This window comes from Haliotis asinina, chromosome 6 (genome assembly GCF_037392515.1).
Source record: "Haliotis asinina isolate JCU_RB_2024 chromosome 6, JCU_Hal_asi_v2, whole genome shotgun sequence".
Lineage (NCBI taxonomy): Eukaryota > Metazoa > Mollusca > Gastropoda > Lepetellida > Haliotidae > Haliotis > Haliotis asinina.
This window is the reverse complement of record NC_090285.1, coordinates 29,098,380-29,112,206: the sequence shown is the minus strand read 5'-3', so window position 1 is coordinate 29,112,206 and position 13,827 is coordinate 29,098,380. Positions and strand designations below refer to the sequence as shown.

General features: G+C 37.6%; 1 protein-coding gene across 2 annotated transcripts in view; it reads left to right on the top strand.

Moving 5' to 3' along the window:
- Positions 1-13,827, top strand: part of LOC137288066 (EF-hand calcium-binding domain-containing protein 6-like) — a 244,859-nt gene that overhangs the window by 137,276 nt on the left and 93,756 nt on the right. For both annotated transcript variants that reach the window (XM_067820444.1, XM_067820445.1), the window contains one exon: positions 5,553-5,623. In XM_067820444.1, the coding sequence (XP_067676545.1) occupies positions 5,553-5,623 (71 nt within the window). The remainder of the gene's footprint in view (positions 1-5,552; positions 5,624-13,827) is intronic.

The following is a 13,827-nucleotide window of genomic DNA, read 5'->3' as shown; positions in this document are numbered from 1 at the left end:
CGTGACTCCATAAAACAGGTTGTCCAATGATATAACAGCGCAATAGTTTGTTTTACACTTGTCACGGGACAAAACTTTACCTGGACATGCATTCTGCCAGAGATTGTTATTTTGAGGTTGAAAGAGGTGCTCAGATATCTCATTAGTGTTGACTGTTTGACTGATTATATGCATCAATTCCGTAATTGATATATTATCCTCTTTTTTTGACAATGGATCTGATACACATGATCCTTACACTGGATAATTACAGAGATGAAATACAAGCGTTTCTTACACAATGCTGATGTAAATTGCATTGAAAAAACTTTCAACAGCATGAACAAAATGCTCCAGTTACCTTTGTATGGTGTATGTGTAATGTATATGTATATATATATATGATGAGTCAATGCAAGAGTTATCACTTCGTATTTGATTATGCATTATTATGAACTTTAGAATTATGAAAAATCAATAGTCACAATTGAGTTAGGTCTAAATTAGAAACTTGGCTTATTTCAAATCTCGTCATGAGTGTAATACAGTATTGCTATTTATGTCTCCGATTCATACTATAAACTATTACAACGAATGAATGAATGAATGATTTAATTTAGAAGAAGGTTTTGTAACCTTGTCACCGTTAATTCAATCAATGTGCAAAAATAGTATTTTAGTATTCACTCCCAATGACAAGTAACAAACACTTACTTCCTGTAACAACATCTCATAATCCCCTTTCTCACAGACATGTATTGATTTATCTGTATACGCCCATGACATTGCTAGCAATTGTTATCAAAACACTTTTAATACTTCTTCTGATTAACACAGAAAGTAACCTCTCTCGAAAGAAAAGCTAATCTTTGATCATTACTGCTGAATTGATTGAAATAATAGGTACAGTACGAATTTAAAAAGTAAAATGCATATGTGAGTGTCTTGCTGAATGAGAGGTGCTTTCTGCTGACGACCATGTGCGGCTCTCACTGAATACAAGGTGCTTTTTATTACCGCCTCATGCTCGGCTCTCACTGTGAGAAGCTAATTAATTTGATGCACATACACGTCTCTCGGCCTTAATGTGTTAATGGTAGCTACAACAAACAAAATAATAAATTCTTAAAGCCGCCTGATCCATACCCATAATAAGTCATCCATAATCAAAATGTGGTTCTTGGGGTTCATGACTGACCTCCTGCATTGTGAGACCCGCATGTTATGCAAAACACAAAATAAAGGCCAATTAAAATCATATTTTCCATAGATATAACGGAACTGCTATTTCATGTATTTTGCCCAGTATTGTTGGAGGTGAAAACACACACTTTGTAAATGAAAATAGATATGTGGGCAGGAAACCTGCAGTCAAACATCACAACACATGATAAATCAATTGTTGTACCTGTTATGCTACCTGTTATTCAACTTAGTTGAAAATAGCAATCAGCTGTGTACACGTTTTGCTCCAGTCTACAGTTGGTTCAGTTACAAACAATCCTACAGTATACCATAAAAGAATTTCTGTTCCATTTCCAAATTAATTTATATCTCAAGCAATAACATTAACAGAGATTATGCATAATGCTATCATATTGGTTTAATGCATGTTTTCTACTAACATACTAAACATAATAATCAATAATCACACTTAGCACCTTGCATTATGTGGCTGGATACATCTTAATTGTGAGGCAGTTTGACAAGTCACTGTTGACTGTGATACGTGCCACTTTAATTGTTAAAACTAAATTTTAGCAATTAATTGTGAAATATGACTTCGATGAGTCAACAACTATAGTCAAGGAGTCCATGGATGCTAAAGTGGTAATCAGTTCATGATTGCTGAGAATAATGTCAAACCTGTGCTATTGTGCACCCTTACGAACATGATTAGTGGAATTGGTACGCATATAGATTGAGATGATGCCATTTCACACTGTTGCTGCCATTTCTGATGTTACCGTCAACAATGTTATTAAATTAAAATGGGATTGAATATAATCAAACAAAATGAAATTGCGGAAAATCGTTTCATTATGTGTTTTCTGACATCGTGCATCTTTGGATCGCAGTGTTGACCCATGTTATAACATGGTGTATTGCAGGGATGATCTACATCACTATAGACTCCCTGATCACAGCAAAGATTGTAAGTAATTGGCTGATGGCATGTCTTAAAGCTTTATGATAATGTTATGTCTGTTAAAACATGATGGTATAACAAGACAATGATTTCTCTTGAAATAACTGAAAACGAAGTGGAGCAAAGAAATGTGCAGGTTTTGACAAAATGATTTCATTTCTAGACATTTTGTAAAAGGTTTAAGAAGGTTGAAAAAATGATGATGAGGTAACCAAACTGAAGGCAAAATACTGCAGTTCTACTTATTCCATGGTACAATATTTCACCCCTGGTTGAACAATTCCTGACTTATGTTAAATAAGTTCCAGAACTATATGGAACAGTCTGAAGGAGCACAATATCCAAATTGGATGGCCTGCATTATGTCCAGTTCTGTTCCAACTTCCCCAACAGGCTTTTCTTGTCTTTCAAATGTACCACAGCTGCTAAAAAATTACTCCATTTTAGTTGAAGTCATGGCTTCTTTATGTGTTTTGCGACATTTCACCTACCTTTCTGTTCAAAGTATATTGGTCTCAAGTTGGACAGCAGAGATGCCTCTTTGGCATGAGTATAAAAATGTTATTTCAAAACATGCAAATACATTACAGAGTGGAATTTTCCTTTTTCAACATTATGTGGCTATTTTTATACCCCTGACATGTAAAGCGGGGAGATATAGTTGATGCCTCGACTGTCCGTTTGTCATCATTTTTTTTTTCGCAACATAACTCAGAAACCGTTCAATATTTTTAGACCAAACTTGATAGATATAATAATCTCAACCTGTAGTTGTGCCTTTTGCTATTTACAGAGTTTGGGCCTTTTTATTTATTTATTTTTTTCCATGGAACATTTTGGTGTTAGTCTGACTATGGGGTGGGCTTTGTTTCCGGAGCAGAATTAAAAAAACATTCAATGTTTTTCTGTAAAACTTGGTAGATATATCAATCAGAACCTGAAGTGGTGTCTTTTGCTATTTACAGGTTTTTGTGATTTATTATTTTCTCAGTTTCCATTGAAACGTTTTGGACTTAGTGTTAAAATGAAGGGATGGGCCTTGTTTCCGGAGCAGAACTTAAAACCGTTCAACATTTTTCTGCAAAACTTGGTAGATATATCAGTCAGAACCTAAAGTGGTGCCTTTTGCTATTTATAGGTTTTGGGGATTTATCATTTTCTCTTTTTCCATGGAAACATTTCGGATTTGTCTCAAAAGTGATAGGTGTGTTTCGTTTCCAGAGCACATCTAAAAAACTTGTTTTTGTGATTTATTATTTTCTCGGTTTCCATGGAAATGTTTCAGACTCAAAATGGAGGGATGGGCTTCATTTCCAAAGCAGAACTCAAAGACAGTTCAATACTTTTCTGCAGAACTTGTCGCATACATGAGTCAGAACCTAAAGTGGTGCCTTTTGGCACTTACAGGTTTTTGTGTTATATTATTTTCTGGGTTTACATGGAAATGTTTCAGACTTAGTCTCAAAATGGAGAGATGGGCTTCGTTTACGGAGCAGAACTCAAAATCTGTTCTTTATTTTTCTGCAAAACTTGGTAGATATACCAATCAGAAGCTCAAATGGTGCCTTTTGAGGTTTACAGGTTTTTGTGATTTCTTATTTTCTTGATTTACATGGAAACATTTCAGACTTAGTCTCAAAATGGAGGGATGGGCTTCATTTCCGGAGCTCAACTCAAAAACTATTCAATATCTTACAGCAAAAATTGGCAGATATTTGAGGTAGACCACAAAGTGGTGCCTTTTGCTATGTACAATGTTTTATGCATTTTTGTTTTTCATGGTTTCCACTGAAATAATTCTGACTTAGTCTCAAAATTGAGGGATAGGCTTCGTTTCCAGAGCACAACTCGAAAACCATTTTATATCTTTCAACAGATCTTGGCAGATATATGAGACAGATCTTGAAGTGGTGCCATTTGCTGTTTACCCATGTTATAACATGCTGACTTCCATGGAAATGATTCAAACTTAATCTAAGAAAACATGAAGTAACTGTCAGATGATTTGTCCTTTCAAATATGTGGGGCCCAGGGGGATATGTCATCGTCTGATGACTGGTTTACAATTTGTTTTGAAAAGTCATAAAAATAACCCTAAGTAAACAGCACTTATCCCACATGGCAGGTGTACTTTGTGCACAATGAACTAACGCTTTTAACTCTTGAAGTTTACACCCCTGATATTAAAACTTGATGAATGGTTGATTGTTGTCTATCCTCTCAATTCTGTGGAGAACATATTAATTTCAACCCCAACAGCATGAACATCACGTCATGACTTACAGAAATCAGTGTTTCTGTGCCATGGGTTACAATTTTGTTGTAGAAGTGTTATGGTATGATTTCTTATCACATCTCATATCTAGACACATTGTCAGTGGCAGTCTGACAGAAGTGCAATAGAGGGATGAGATCATTGGGGCTCAAGTGCAGCCATTCGTTTAAGGACAAAGACATAACTTCACACTTCAGCAAGATGATACCTGTCCACATGTTACTGCTGTTGTGACAGATTGCCAGTGACGATCCCAGTGACTAGCTGTTTTTCAAGACCTGTCCCTAATCAAACATGCTTGAGATGCAATAGATCGACTCAGGCAAATGACATTAACTGAATTTGGACAGCGTCGTATCATACAGATTTCAATATTATAGTCAACGGTTAAACACTGATGAAACAAAACACTTGGTTATATCTCTCTGCATCAAAATGGCAAAACATAAATTAATGCACCATTTCTTTATTCCAGTAGTAAATGTCAGAAATTTGTATTTGTAATGAAAATGCAATACTGTTGGAAGACTCAGTAGTGACCTGTCAGACTGTTCAGTGTGTTTTTGGTTGTTTATATTTGATATAGTATTTCTGATAATATTTCTGCTGTTCATCACATATGCATTCTTTGAAGACAAAGGTTTTGGTATTTTTCACTGTTGTTCAGTACAATGGGAGGAAATATCTCTCTTTCAAGTTTAGTTTACAATATTGTTGTGTACATCTTTGTTTTAATTTGTGAATTTGAAATAACAAGTTATGTCCAAGGATGTTGAACTGAACTCGTCATACTTTTCGATAACACTGGACTTTGATAATGCTGCATAATCAGTCCATTTTGTTTGATTTCAAATTCGTGTAATGAATGACTTCCTGTCATTGTTTAAGATAAAGTGTACTTTATAAATAACTTTTACAAAATTGTAAAATTATCAACAGACCAAGTACTTAGGATAACTATTCATCATTAATATCTATTTGCAGTGTAAGTTATTATTTATTAATGTAGAAAGCATACATGACTCCATTGAAGTACATAAATCAACACCAGTAAATCATACAAAAGTAAAGTTTCATGCAAATATCAAATTTTAACAGTTTCCTGTCCGAATGCTTAAGTTTTCTTTTATTGTGTAATTTATTTTTCAGCATTTCAAGTACATGACACAGAAACAGTATGGACGAATTGACAGACTTCAGTTTGGAAGAGTCTTAAGATTGTAAGTAGACATTCCATCTATGTCAGATTCACTCATAACAAAATGTTCATGGGATATCTTGAGTCTTTTTAACATTCATTCTCATGTTACGGTTAAAAATTTGCCATGATAAAAGGTGTCAGAAATCCCCTCAGAACCAGGAAAATGAAACACTGAGAAGTTTGATTTTTTCAATATATTGTATTCAGCAAAAACAAAGGCAAAAATATACAGATTCACAAGAGAGGTTTCATGTACGATACAAATGAGTCAGTTCTGAAATAATGCCTAATGGGTCACAAATATAATGTCAACTCACCAATGTCTTGATGTGAGAGTGAGAAACAGTTGTGCAGAATGTAACACAGTGAGCGGTCAGGCAGCAGTTATGTAGATCAAGCGTTGATGGAGATGCTGGCAGATATGTACTCCTGTAGTCTGTGTTTATTTCCGTGTATTTTCATGTCAAAAACATGGCAACTAGCCTGTATATATACATTCAGCCATTTCCTGAAAGTTTGAGCACATACAACTATTCCCACTAACGTGGAATGCTCTAGAACAGTAGCAGTCTCGTGTTTACCATTTTCAAAGGGAGGTAACTCTAGAGAACTACCTTCAAGGCCTGCCAATAAAATACTAATACCACTGAACATTTATGATACAGAATGTGACCTATAATAACTAACATTCAAAACAATAAATGTTGTGACCCAATAATAATTATTACTTAATTAATAATACAATTTACAGAAAATACACTCTGATAACACTCAACAGGAAGGAAAAGAAAAATTCATTCTCTTATATATCACCATCATCATTTGTCCTACTTGGTAAACTCTTTGATTTTCAGTATATATAAACAGAGCAATTTTCAGTAGAAAAGAGAAAATGATCAATAGAAATATTTGCTCGTGTTGTAAAACTGAACTGGAAAATCTCCAGCATATATTGAAAAAATGTAAACTTGTATATGACTTTTGGATTTTCTCTTCAGTAGCTCATTTAACCATCACACATCATCCTATCAGCACAACAAAAAACCTGTCCATATATCCAGTATCAAACAGCATAAATTCTCGATTGGAACTTTGGTCAATATTCTTAAGGATACATTTCATCAGTTCAGCTCAACCTGATGAGGGGGTTAGGATAAGCCCCGAAACGTCGTAAAATAAACTCAAGAAGTGGCAGTCCATAAAATTTGTCCTGTATGTGATCCTTTTAAAGTTGAAAAAATTAACGCTCATAAAATAACACTTTGCCTTCATTTCATGCCAAATGGAAACACCCGAACAAGGTATTACTGATGAACCACTATTAGATTAGGAATGACCTGATAAATGACCACAATTTGCATATAGGGGAACACCCTCCATCCCATTTGAAAGAGGGATACAGGTTATCGTCTAAATCTTGAAAAGTTTAATTTTGCTTGTGCAAAATCGTGTATTGATTAATGTGTCATACTAAGAATGTGTACAGCTAAGATCTTTAAAAACTCACAAACAAGACAAATACAACTTTTTTATTTACAAAAACACTCCACACAAGTGCTAGAGAAAAGAACATCTTGACATGTCGTATATCATATCTAGAGTAGGCAGTAATCTGTTGCTTTTGTACTCCATATAAAACTTGTACAATTTGACAGACTGCATACCAGTCAAAATCATCAAGTTTGTGCTTCAAAGTATTGGGTTTGAGCAGCTCTGTAAGACTAATAAAAGTAGGCCTACTTGCACCCCTATCACCTTCCACTTCAATATGTCTTAAAGTTGCCTTGGAAAGAGCAGTAGCAAGGCTACATTTTTTAAATAGCATATGCACCTGCTTTTGTTGCACACATCCATTCCATATACATAATAACATTGTAGGCTAACTTCCTTACCTGAGAATGAACAAAATTGCCCATACTTCCCTAACTCAGACATGTAAATTAATTAAAATCAGCAAACATTTGCAAACAATTGACTTGTGTCGAAATGGTGTCTTGCTGAACCCAATTGCTTTACAAGACACGTTTAAATAGAAGTGATATTGAGTTCACGGCCAGCATGTACGGCATTTGATTAAGTATAATGATAAATAATAATAATAATACATGTATATGCCAATCAATTCTGGAGGTCGGGGTTTGATTAATGTGTAGGCTCTTCGTGATATTTATTCATTGGATGATCCTCTGGTGATACATGTCATGACTCATGATGAACGCAAGCAATTCCACAGCTATTTTAAGCGTGCCAAGGTTGTTGGACACAATCTGAAATTTGAGGTTTATTTTGTTGCTGGCGATGTACTGCTGGACAGTACAGCGATGGGAGTAAACCAGGTGAAGTCCTTTACCAAGTCTGCTCAGAGTCGGTCCTTTGTGGAGAAGCTGTCTTAGAAGCCATTGCGTCATGTGGTCATGCAGTATGTCATGTGGTCATGCAAGTGTGTCATTGCATCATGTGGTCATGCAACCGACTCCTTCGTCTGGATGAAGTCGGCTGGTCTCAAATGTGAAACTGAGGGCTTCCTTTTTGCTGCTCAGGACCAGTCACTTCCCTGTGTCACTTCACTGTGGCAATGACATCCATGGTTATGACCCTGAACATGTCCAGGGCATCCTGGAAAATTATGCTTTTAAACTTCTCTGGAATAGGCCAATATACAGCCCTGACAAATTCCAACAAACCTGATCTTGTCCTTTTTGATAAAACCAATGAATTTATTTATATCATTGAATTTTCTGTCCCTTTTGACAGCAATGTGATTGACAAGATTCAGGAAAAGCATGATAAATATGCGGACCTCGCCTTTGAAATGTCTGGCTTGCATCCCAAGTACACTGTCGTCAGGCTCCCCATTGTTCTCGGTGCCAGGCTCTCCATTGTTCTCGGTGCTCTTGGTTTGGTACCTCCTGATCTCTTGGCACAGATCAGGAGAGTGCCCGGGTTCTCCAACAGGAGCACAGCCCTTCTGACAATCTGGGTAATGCAGAAGGCTGAAGTGTTGGGGAGCCTACATATTCTCCGAAAAGTTCTTGTTGGGTTCAACTAGGCAGTGTTTCTTTGGAGAAGTCCCATTCGCTGTCTGGGCTGCGTGTAGAGGGGGCAAGGGCCATGAACCGATGAGCTTTACCAGCCTGACTGTGCCAGGATCACCCATACACTCTCTGCTGCATATCTATCTTAATCTGTAAAAAATCATAATAATAATAAGGGCCTGATGATGTACACCTCTCCGTGGTGGGCCAAACGTACATCACCCGTTTAGGTCTGACCTCCCCAAAGCTGTTTTTTTTACTGGGTTACCAACAGACAAGATGAGTACAATTTTTCAACTCCACAGCCCAGTCAGCCTTCCTGCAGTAGTCAAACCAACCTTACTGGAGATAAGACTTGCCCCAGGGGAAGGCACAGAACCTGACCAAGAATATCTTGCTCAAAACAGCTAAAACCCATGTTACTAGAGAGTGCAAAAGCAACAGGGTAATGATAATCGACGCATCAATGGTCCATAAAGTCCATAAAACTGCATTGGCAAAATGTCATGTCCATGTGTGTTTACGTGACGGAGCAAAATCTCTGAGATCACCTCCGTCAGCTTAACCATCTAATGAGCCAGTTCAACCCACAACTGGTGCCCGTCAGGAACCTATGCATGAGCAGGATGCTCAAGTAGCAGCAGATCCAAAACTTCTGATGGATGTCCGCATCAACCACTTTCCACTTCCCAAAAAAAACTCTTCTGACGTAGAGCCAATTGGCCCTAAAATTTCGGACAATCATTCTTCCTCTTCTTCAGTTGCTGATGTTTCCGAAAATCCTGTGTATATTTTGTTGTTTGTGGAGATTGTATGTATATGTTCAGCAAGACATTATGTTTGATGAACTAGTAGTGGCAAAATGTATATGCAAATAAATACTGTCTCTGCTCAATGATTGGACTGGGTTATCCAGGGTAATAATAGTAATCGGATTGTAGCGCTTTGAGCATGACCCATGACACATCCTGGTGTGGAATTCAGCGCATTACAAATACCCTTATTATTATTTCAATTGCTTTGTTTGATTTATTGATAGGGAATAAAATGTTTTTTTGATCTCTAAGGAAAAACAAACTCACCAAAGTGCTTATTAGTCCTGTGTGTACATTTCATACACCCTTACGATTATGCATGTTTACAATGCACAAAAATCTTTTCATGATAGTTAGAGTTGATAAAGCCAAAATCCAGCATATCGATTGGTCAACGATCTAGCGAATAATCAGTCTGTATCCAAGCTGTCTAGTGGCCAAACATGCTCTTCAGAAATTTAGCCCATGCCACATCACCTGTCATTTCCTCTGTGACAGGTATCTGATGATATGATGGGTCATAGATAACAAATCAGCCACTATATTGAAAAGTTGAGACACAAAATGTCCTATTCGGGAACTATATATATATATATATATATATATATATATATATATATATATATATATATGTTCGTATGATAACGTATGTTTTCTGCATTAAATGAACCAAAGTGAGAAACTGTGAATTTGCTCCATGTAAGTCACAGACTAGCGTATTAGTACCCGCTACTTTTCTTTAAATATTCAGTATACACTAGCAATGTGTCAGCAAAACCCTTCTTTCATAGAAGATTATTAAGCATGTATATATGTTTTGTACAGTTTAACCTCACATAATGATATGAGAGGGACAGTTTGTTTAAGCATGTCTTACACACAAAGAATATAAACGTGTTATGAAAATACACATGTACATGCCACCAATACATATGTTAAGAAAGAATATATGAACAAGCCACCAAAGGTCTTCAAGAGAAAGTGCAATAAAATTGCGTAAAAGATTGCATACCGTATATTACCGTATTATATGATATGTATTCACACCTGCTTCTTTCAACATACATGTATATCTTTACAACACAATTAAACCATTAAGCAATCAAGACTTACTGACGAGACAGTTTCCTGTAATCCTCAAAACCTAATATCAGGTGTGAATAGTGTTATGAGATTGTGTTTCTGGTAAACTGTATAAATCTGTCGCTTCCATTGTATCCCAATTGTGTAGACTGACGTTGATGATGTCGATCACTGGATTGTCTAGCTCAGGTTTGAAGTATTTATGCCACCATTCACCTGCACATGAATGAGCAAGCATACACTCTAAAACATTGTTATTCACAATAAAGAAGCTGACATCCATAAATCATATTCACCTTAACACCTATGACTCAAGGGTCCTGACATTTAGCTGTGGTTTTTGGTGGTAAACACCTGCACAGTTCGACAAGTTATCTGCCTGTATTCTTCTGAAAATAAGATGGATTAAAATCTATCACATGCAATTCTGAGACACTGGAAGTTGCTGCAAAGGCAAGAGAAAAGCTACTGTAAGAGCCATAAACTTTAGAAGAGTGTCATGCATGGGTTCATAAGGGGATTTCTGGAGTGATTGTAACACCAACATTATGCCGGGAATATGCCACGCACTGATGGGGCATCTGATAGCATCCACTGTTTGGAAAAGATCCTGTGTGATCTTGAAAGGTTGATAAGATTTTGTATCACCCTCTTTGTTGACGTATGCCACCAGTGTGGAATTGTCTGACACTAACATTAGATTCTTCCCAGCTAAGTGGTGTATCCAGCATTTGATAGACTTTAGAAGCGCCAACATCTCCTGACAGGTAATATGCAGATTCCCATCCCAAGGACTCCATGCACCTATGCATCTGTCCAGGATGAGCTCCCCAACCTGAATCTGGAGCATCTGCATACAGGGTTAGATCTGGCATTTGAGGTTGAAATGTGACTCCCGGTAATACATTTATGTCCACAGTCCACTAGTTTAATTGCGATAGTTTGAGAAACAAGGAACTCCTTCATCCAAAACCGGCTGAGCCAGATCTGAGGAATCCTTAACCAAATAGTGACATCCATTTGCAGACTGATGCATTTGGCCTCTGCTTAACATCTTGCTTCTCAGAAATATCCAACCATTATTCCCGAGGAGTGTAAATATGACATATTCTTGAATCTAAGATTGCTCCCAGAAACTTGATTGGCTTTGAGAGAACTAACTCCAACTTAGTGGGATGCACAATCAATCCCAGATGAGTAAACACATGAATGATAACATTGGTTTGCCTCATAAGTATCGCAGTCACAACATGCCTAGCCAGAAAGTTGTCAGTACAGCCATGAATAGCGATCTTCCTTTGGTGTAGAGAGGTTAAGAACGGAGACATTAATTTTCTGAATAACCGTGGAGCTAGTAATTTCCTGATTGGCAGGACTCTGAACTGAATACAGAAAGTATTTTTGTGATGACGGATGAATCAGAATATGGAGATATGTGTCTTTGAGATCTACACTTATGAGCTTTCCAAGGACTCCATCATGAATTTGGTGTGTGGATGGGGTGGGTTGGGATGGGGTGGGGTTTCCAAGAATTATTTGTTAAAGACCTTGAAGTCTCCTATCATGGACATTTCGTCTGGGTCCTTCTCGGTTACATGGAATACAGGTGAATTAAAAACTAGTGGAGGAAGTTCTATGATGGCCCTTTTCTGCAGCAATTGAGCTATAGTCAAGTTTGCACCCACTAATTGTTGACCTTGAAGGGAAAAAAACAATGACCCTCCAGAAAACAAGTCACTTTTTTGGCACAAAGGAAGTATGAAACCCCTGTTCACACTGGATAGTATCCACTGATGTGATATTATCAGTTTCCAATTCCCCACGTTCTGGCCCCTGCTGTTGATTGAGTCACCAGGCATACAAAATCCAGAATCATATTCAAGTGTCCAAATCGTAAGAGTGCAGTACAGTGAAGTATAAGTTAATACTTTTGGGATGGTTGATCTAGATTGAAAAGACCTGCCTCCCCTACCTTTAGCCTCGGAAGAGGTTGAGCCTCTAGAATCATAACCACTAATGGAAGGAGCTCTAGTATCCACAGCATGCTCAAATGCTGATCTCTGTAAGTTTCAGGAATGACTTGAAGTAGCTGAGGCGGAACAAGACTGAGGACTGGACCTCCTTGTAGGACTTTTCACAGATTTCCCTCTATTCTGTAAAAACAGGGCTGAAGTTAAACATTGATTCAAATTCCTGTATGTCAGCGCATTTCGCACATCAACTGCCTGTTGACATTATCCATGGAAGGTGCTTTCCAACTCCAAAGACTGATGGAACAAGTTCAAATGCTGATAATGGCATCCCAAGATATTAACCTCAGAGGCTAAGACATCTGCTAATGATTGATATACCTCATCCAAGAAAGGATGAGCTAAGACTGCCTCATGAGCTTTCATAGAAACAAAGGTGTCTTTCGTAACACCCGTACAGTCTTGAAAGAATAGGGTAGCAATGCATGAACTCCTGCTGAAAACCAGTTACCATAAGACAGGGTATCATCAGCTGAACAGGCGTCTGAGTCCAATTCCTTATGTTGTTGTAAGTACATGGAGGAACTTGCTCCCGGAAGCCTCCTGCATCCTTCAGCTTCTTAAAGTACTTGTTTTTGGGGGAGCTGGGATAACTCTGTCATGAATTGCATGAATAGGCTTTGCATGACCTTGATATAGAATTCAAGTTTGTCGTCTTGGAGGGAGGCTTAAATTGTAATTCTCCATCACCTTCTTAAGTGATGATGCATGCGGTAAAGTCAGCTTTGGCATCTGTTCTGAGGGTAAGCAACCTGACAAAGCCCAGTTCAATGGGTATCTCAGTTCTCCAATTGGGGTGGCAGAGTAAGTTAGTTAAAGCCTGTGTAATAATTCAATTTTCTTTTTAAAACACCATCCTGGGTTAATGTCCATGGGTTGCGCCGTTAATAAACCTTCCTTCAAGGTAAACAGAGGCAACCTCCTGGTCCATTGTGTCAGCCACTAATGGAATGAGAAGTGGGTCTTCCTTGTCAATAAATGTGTGCGCTCATAATCCCTTGTCATTTCAACACAGGATTTAATTGAGGACAAAACACATCTGGCCGACTCCACACCACGTGCCGAATTAGACAGTGTAGATTACATAAACATGTATTTGGGCAGCTCATTTCATGCTGAAACCTGAAATTACCAGCTGCCTGGTTGCAGTGCTTTAAAATGATGGCATGGAAGGGACTGAGACTTTATGTTGGTGTTGACAACTTGCTGGATTTGACAGCTGCCAATTTACACAGCGTCCACTGTATTGTTATTTTTCAT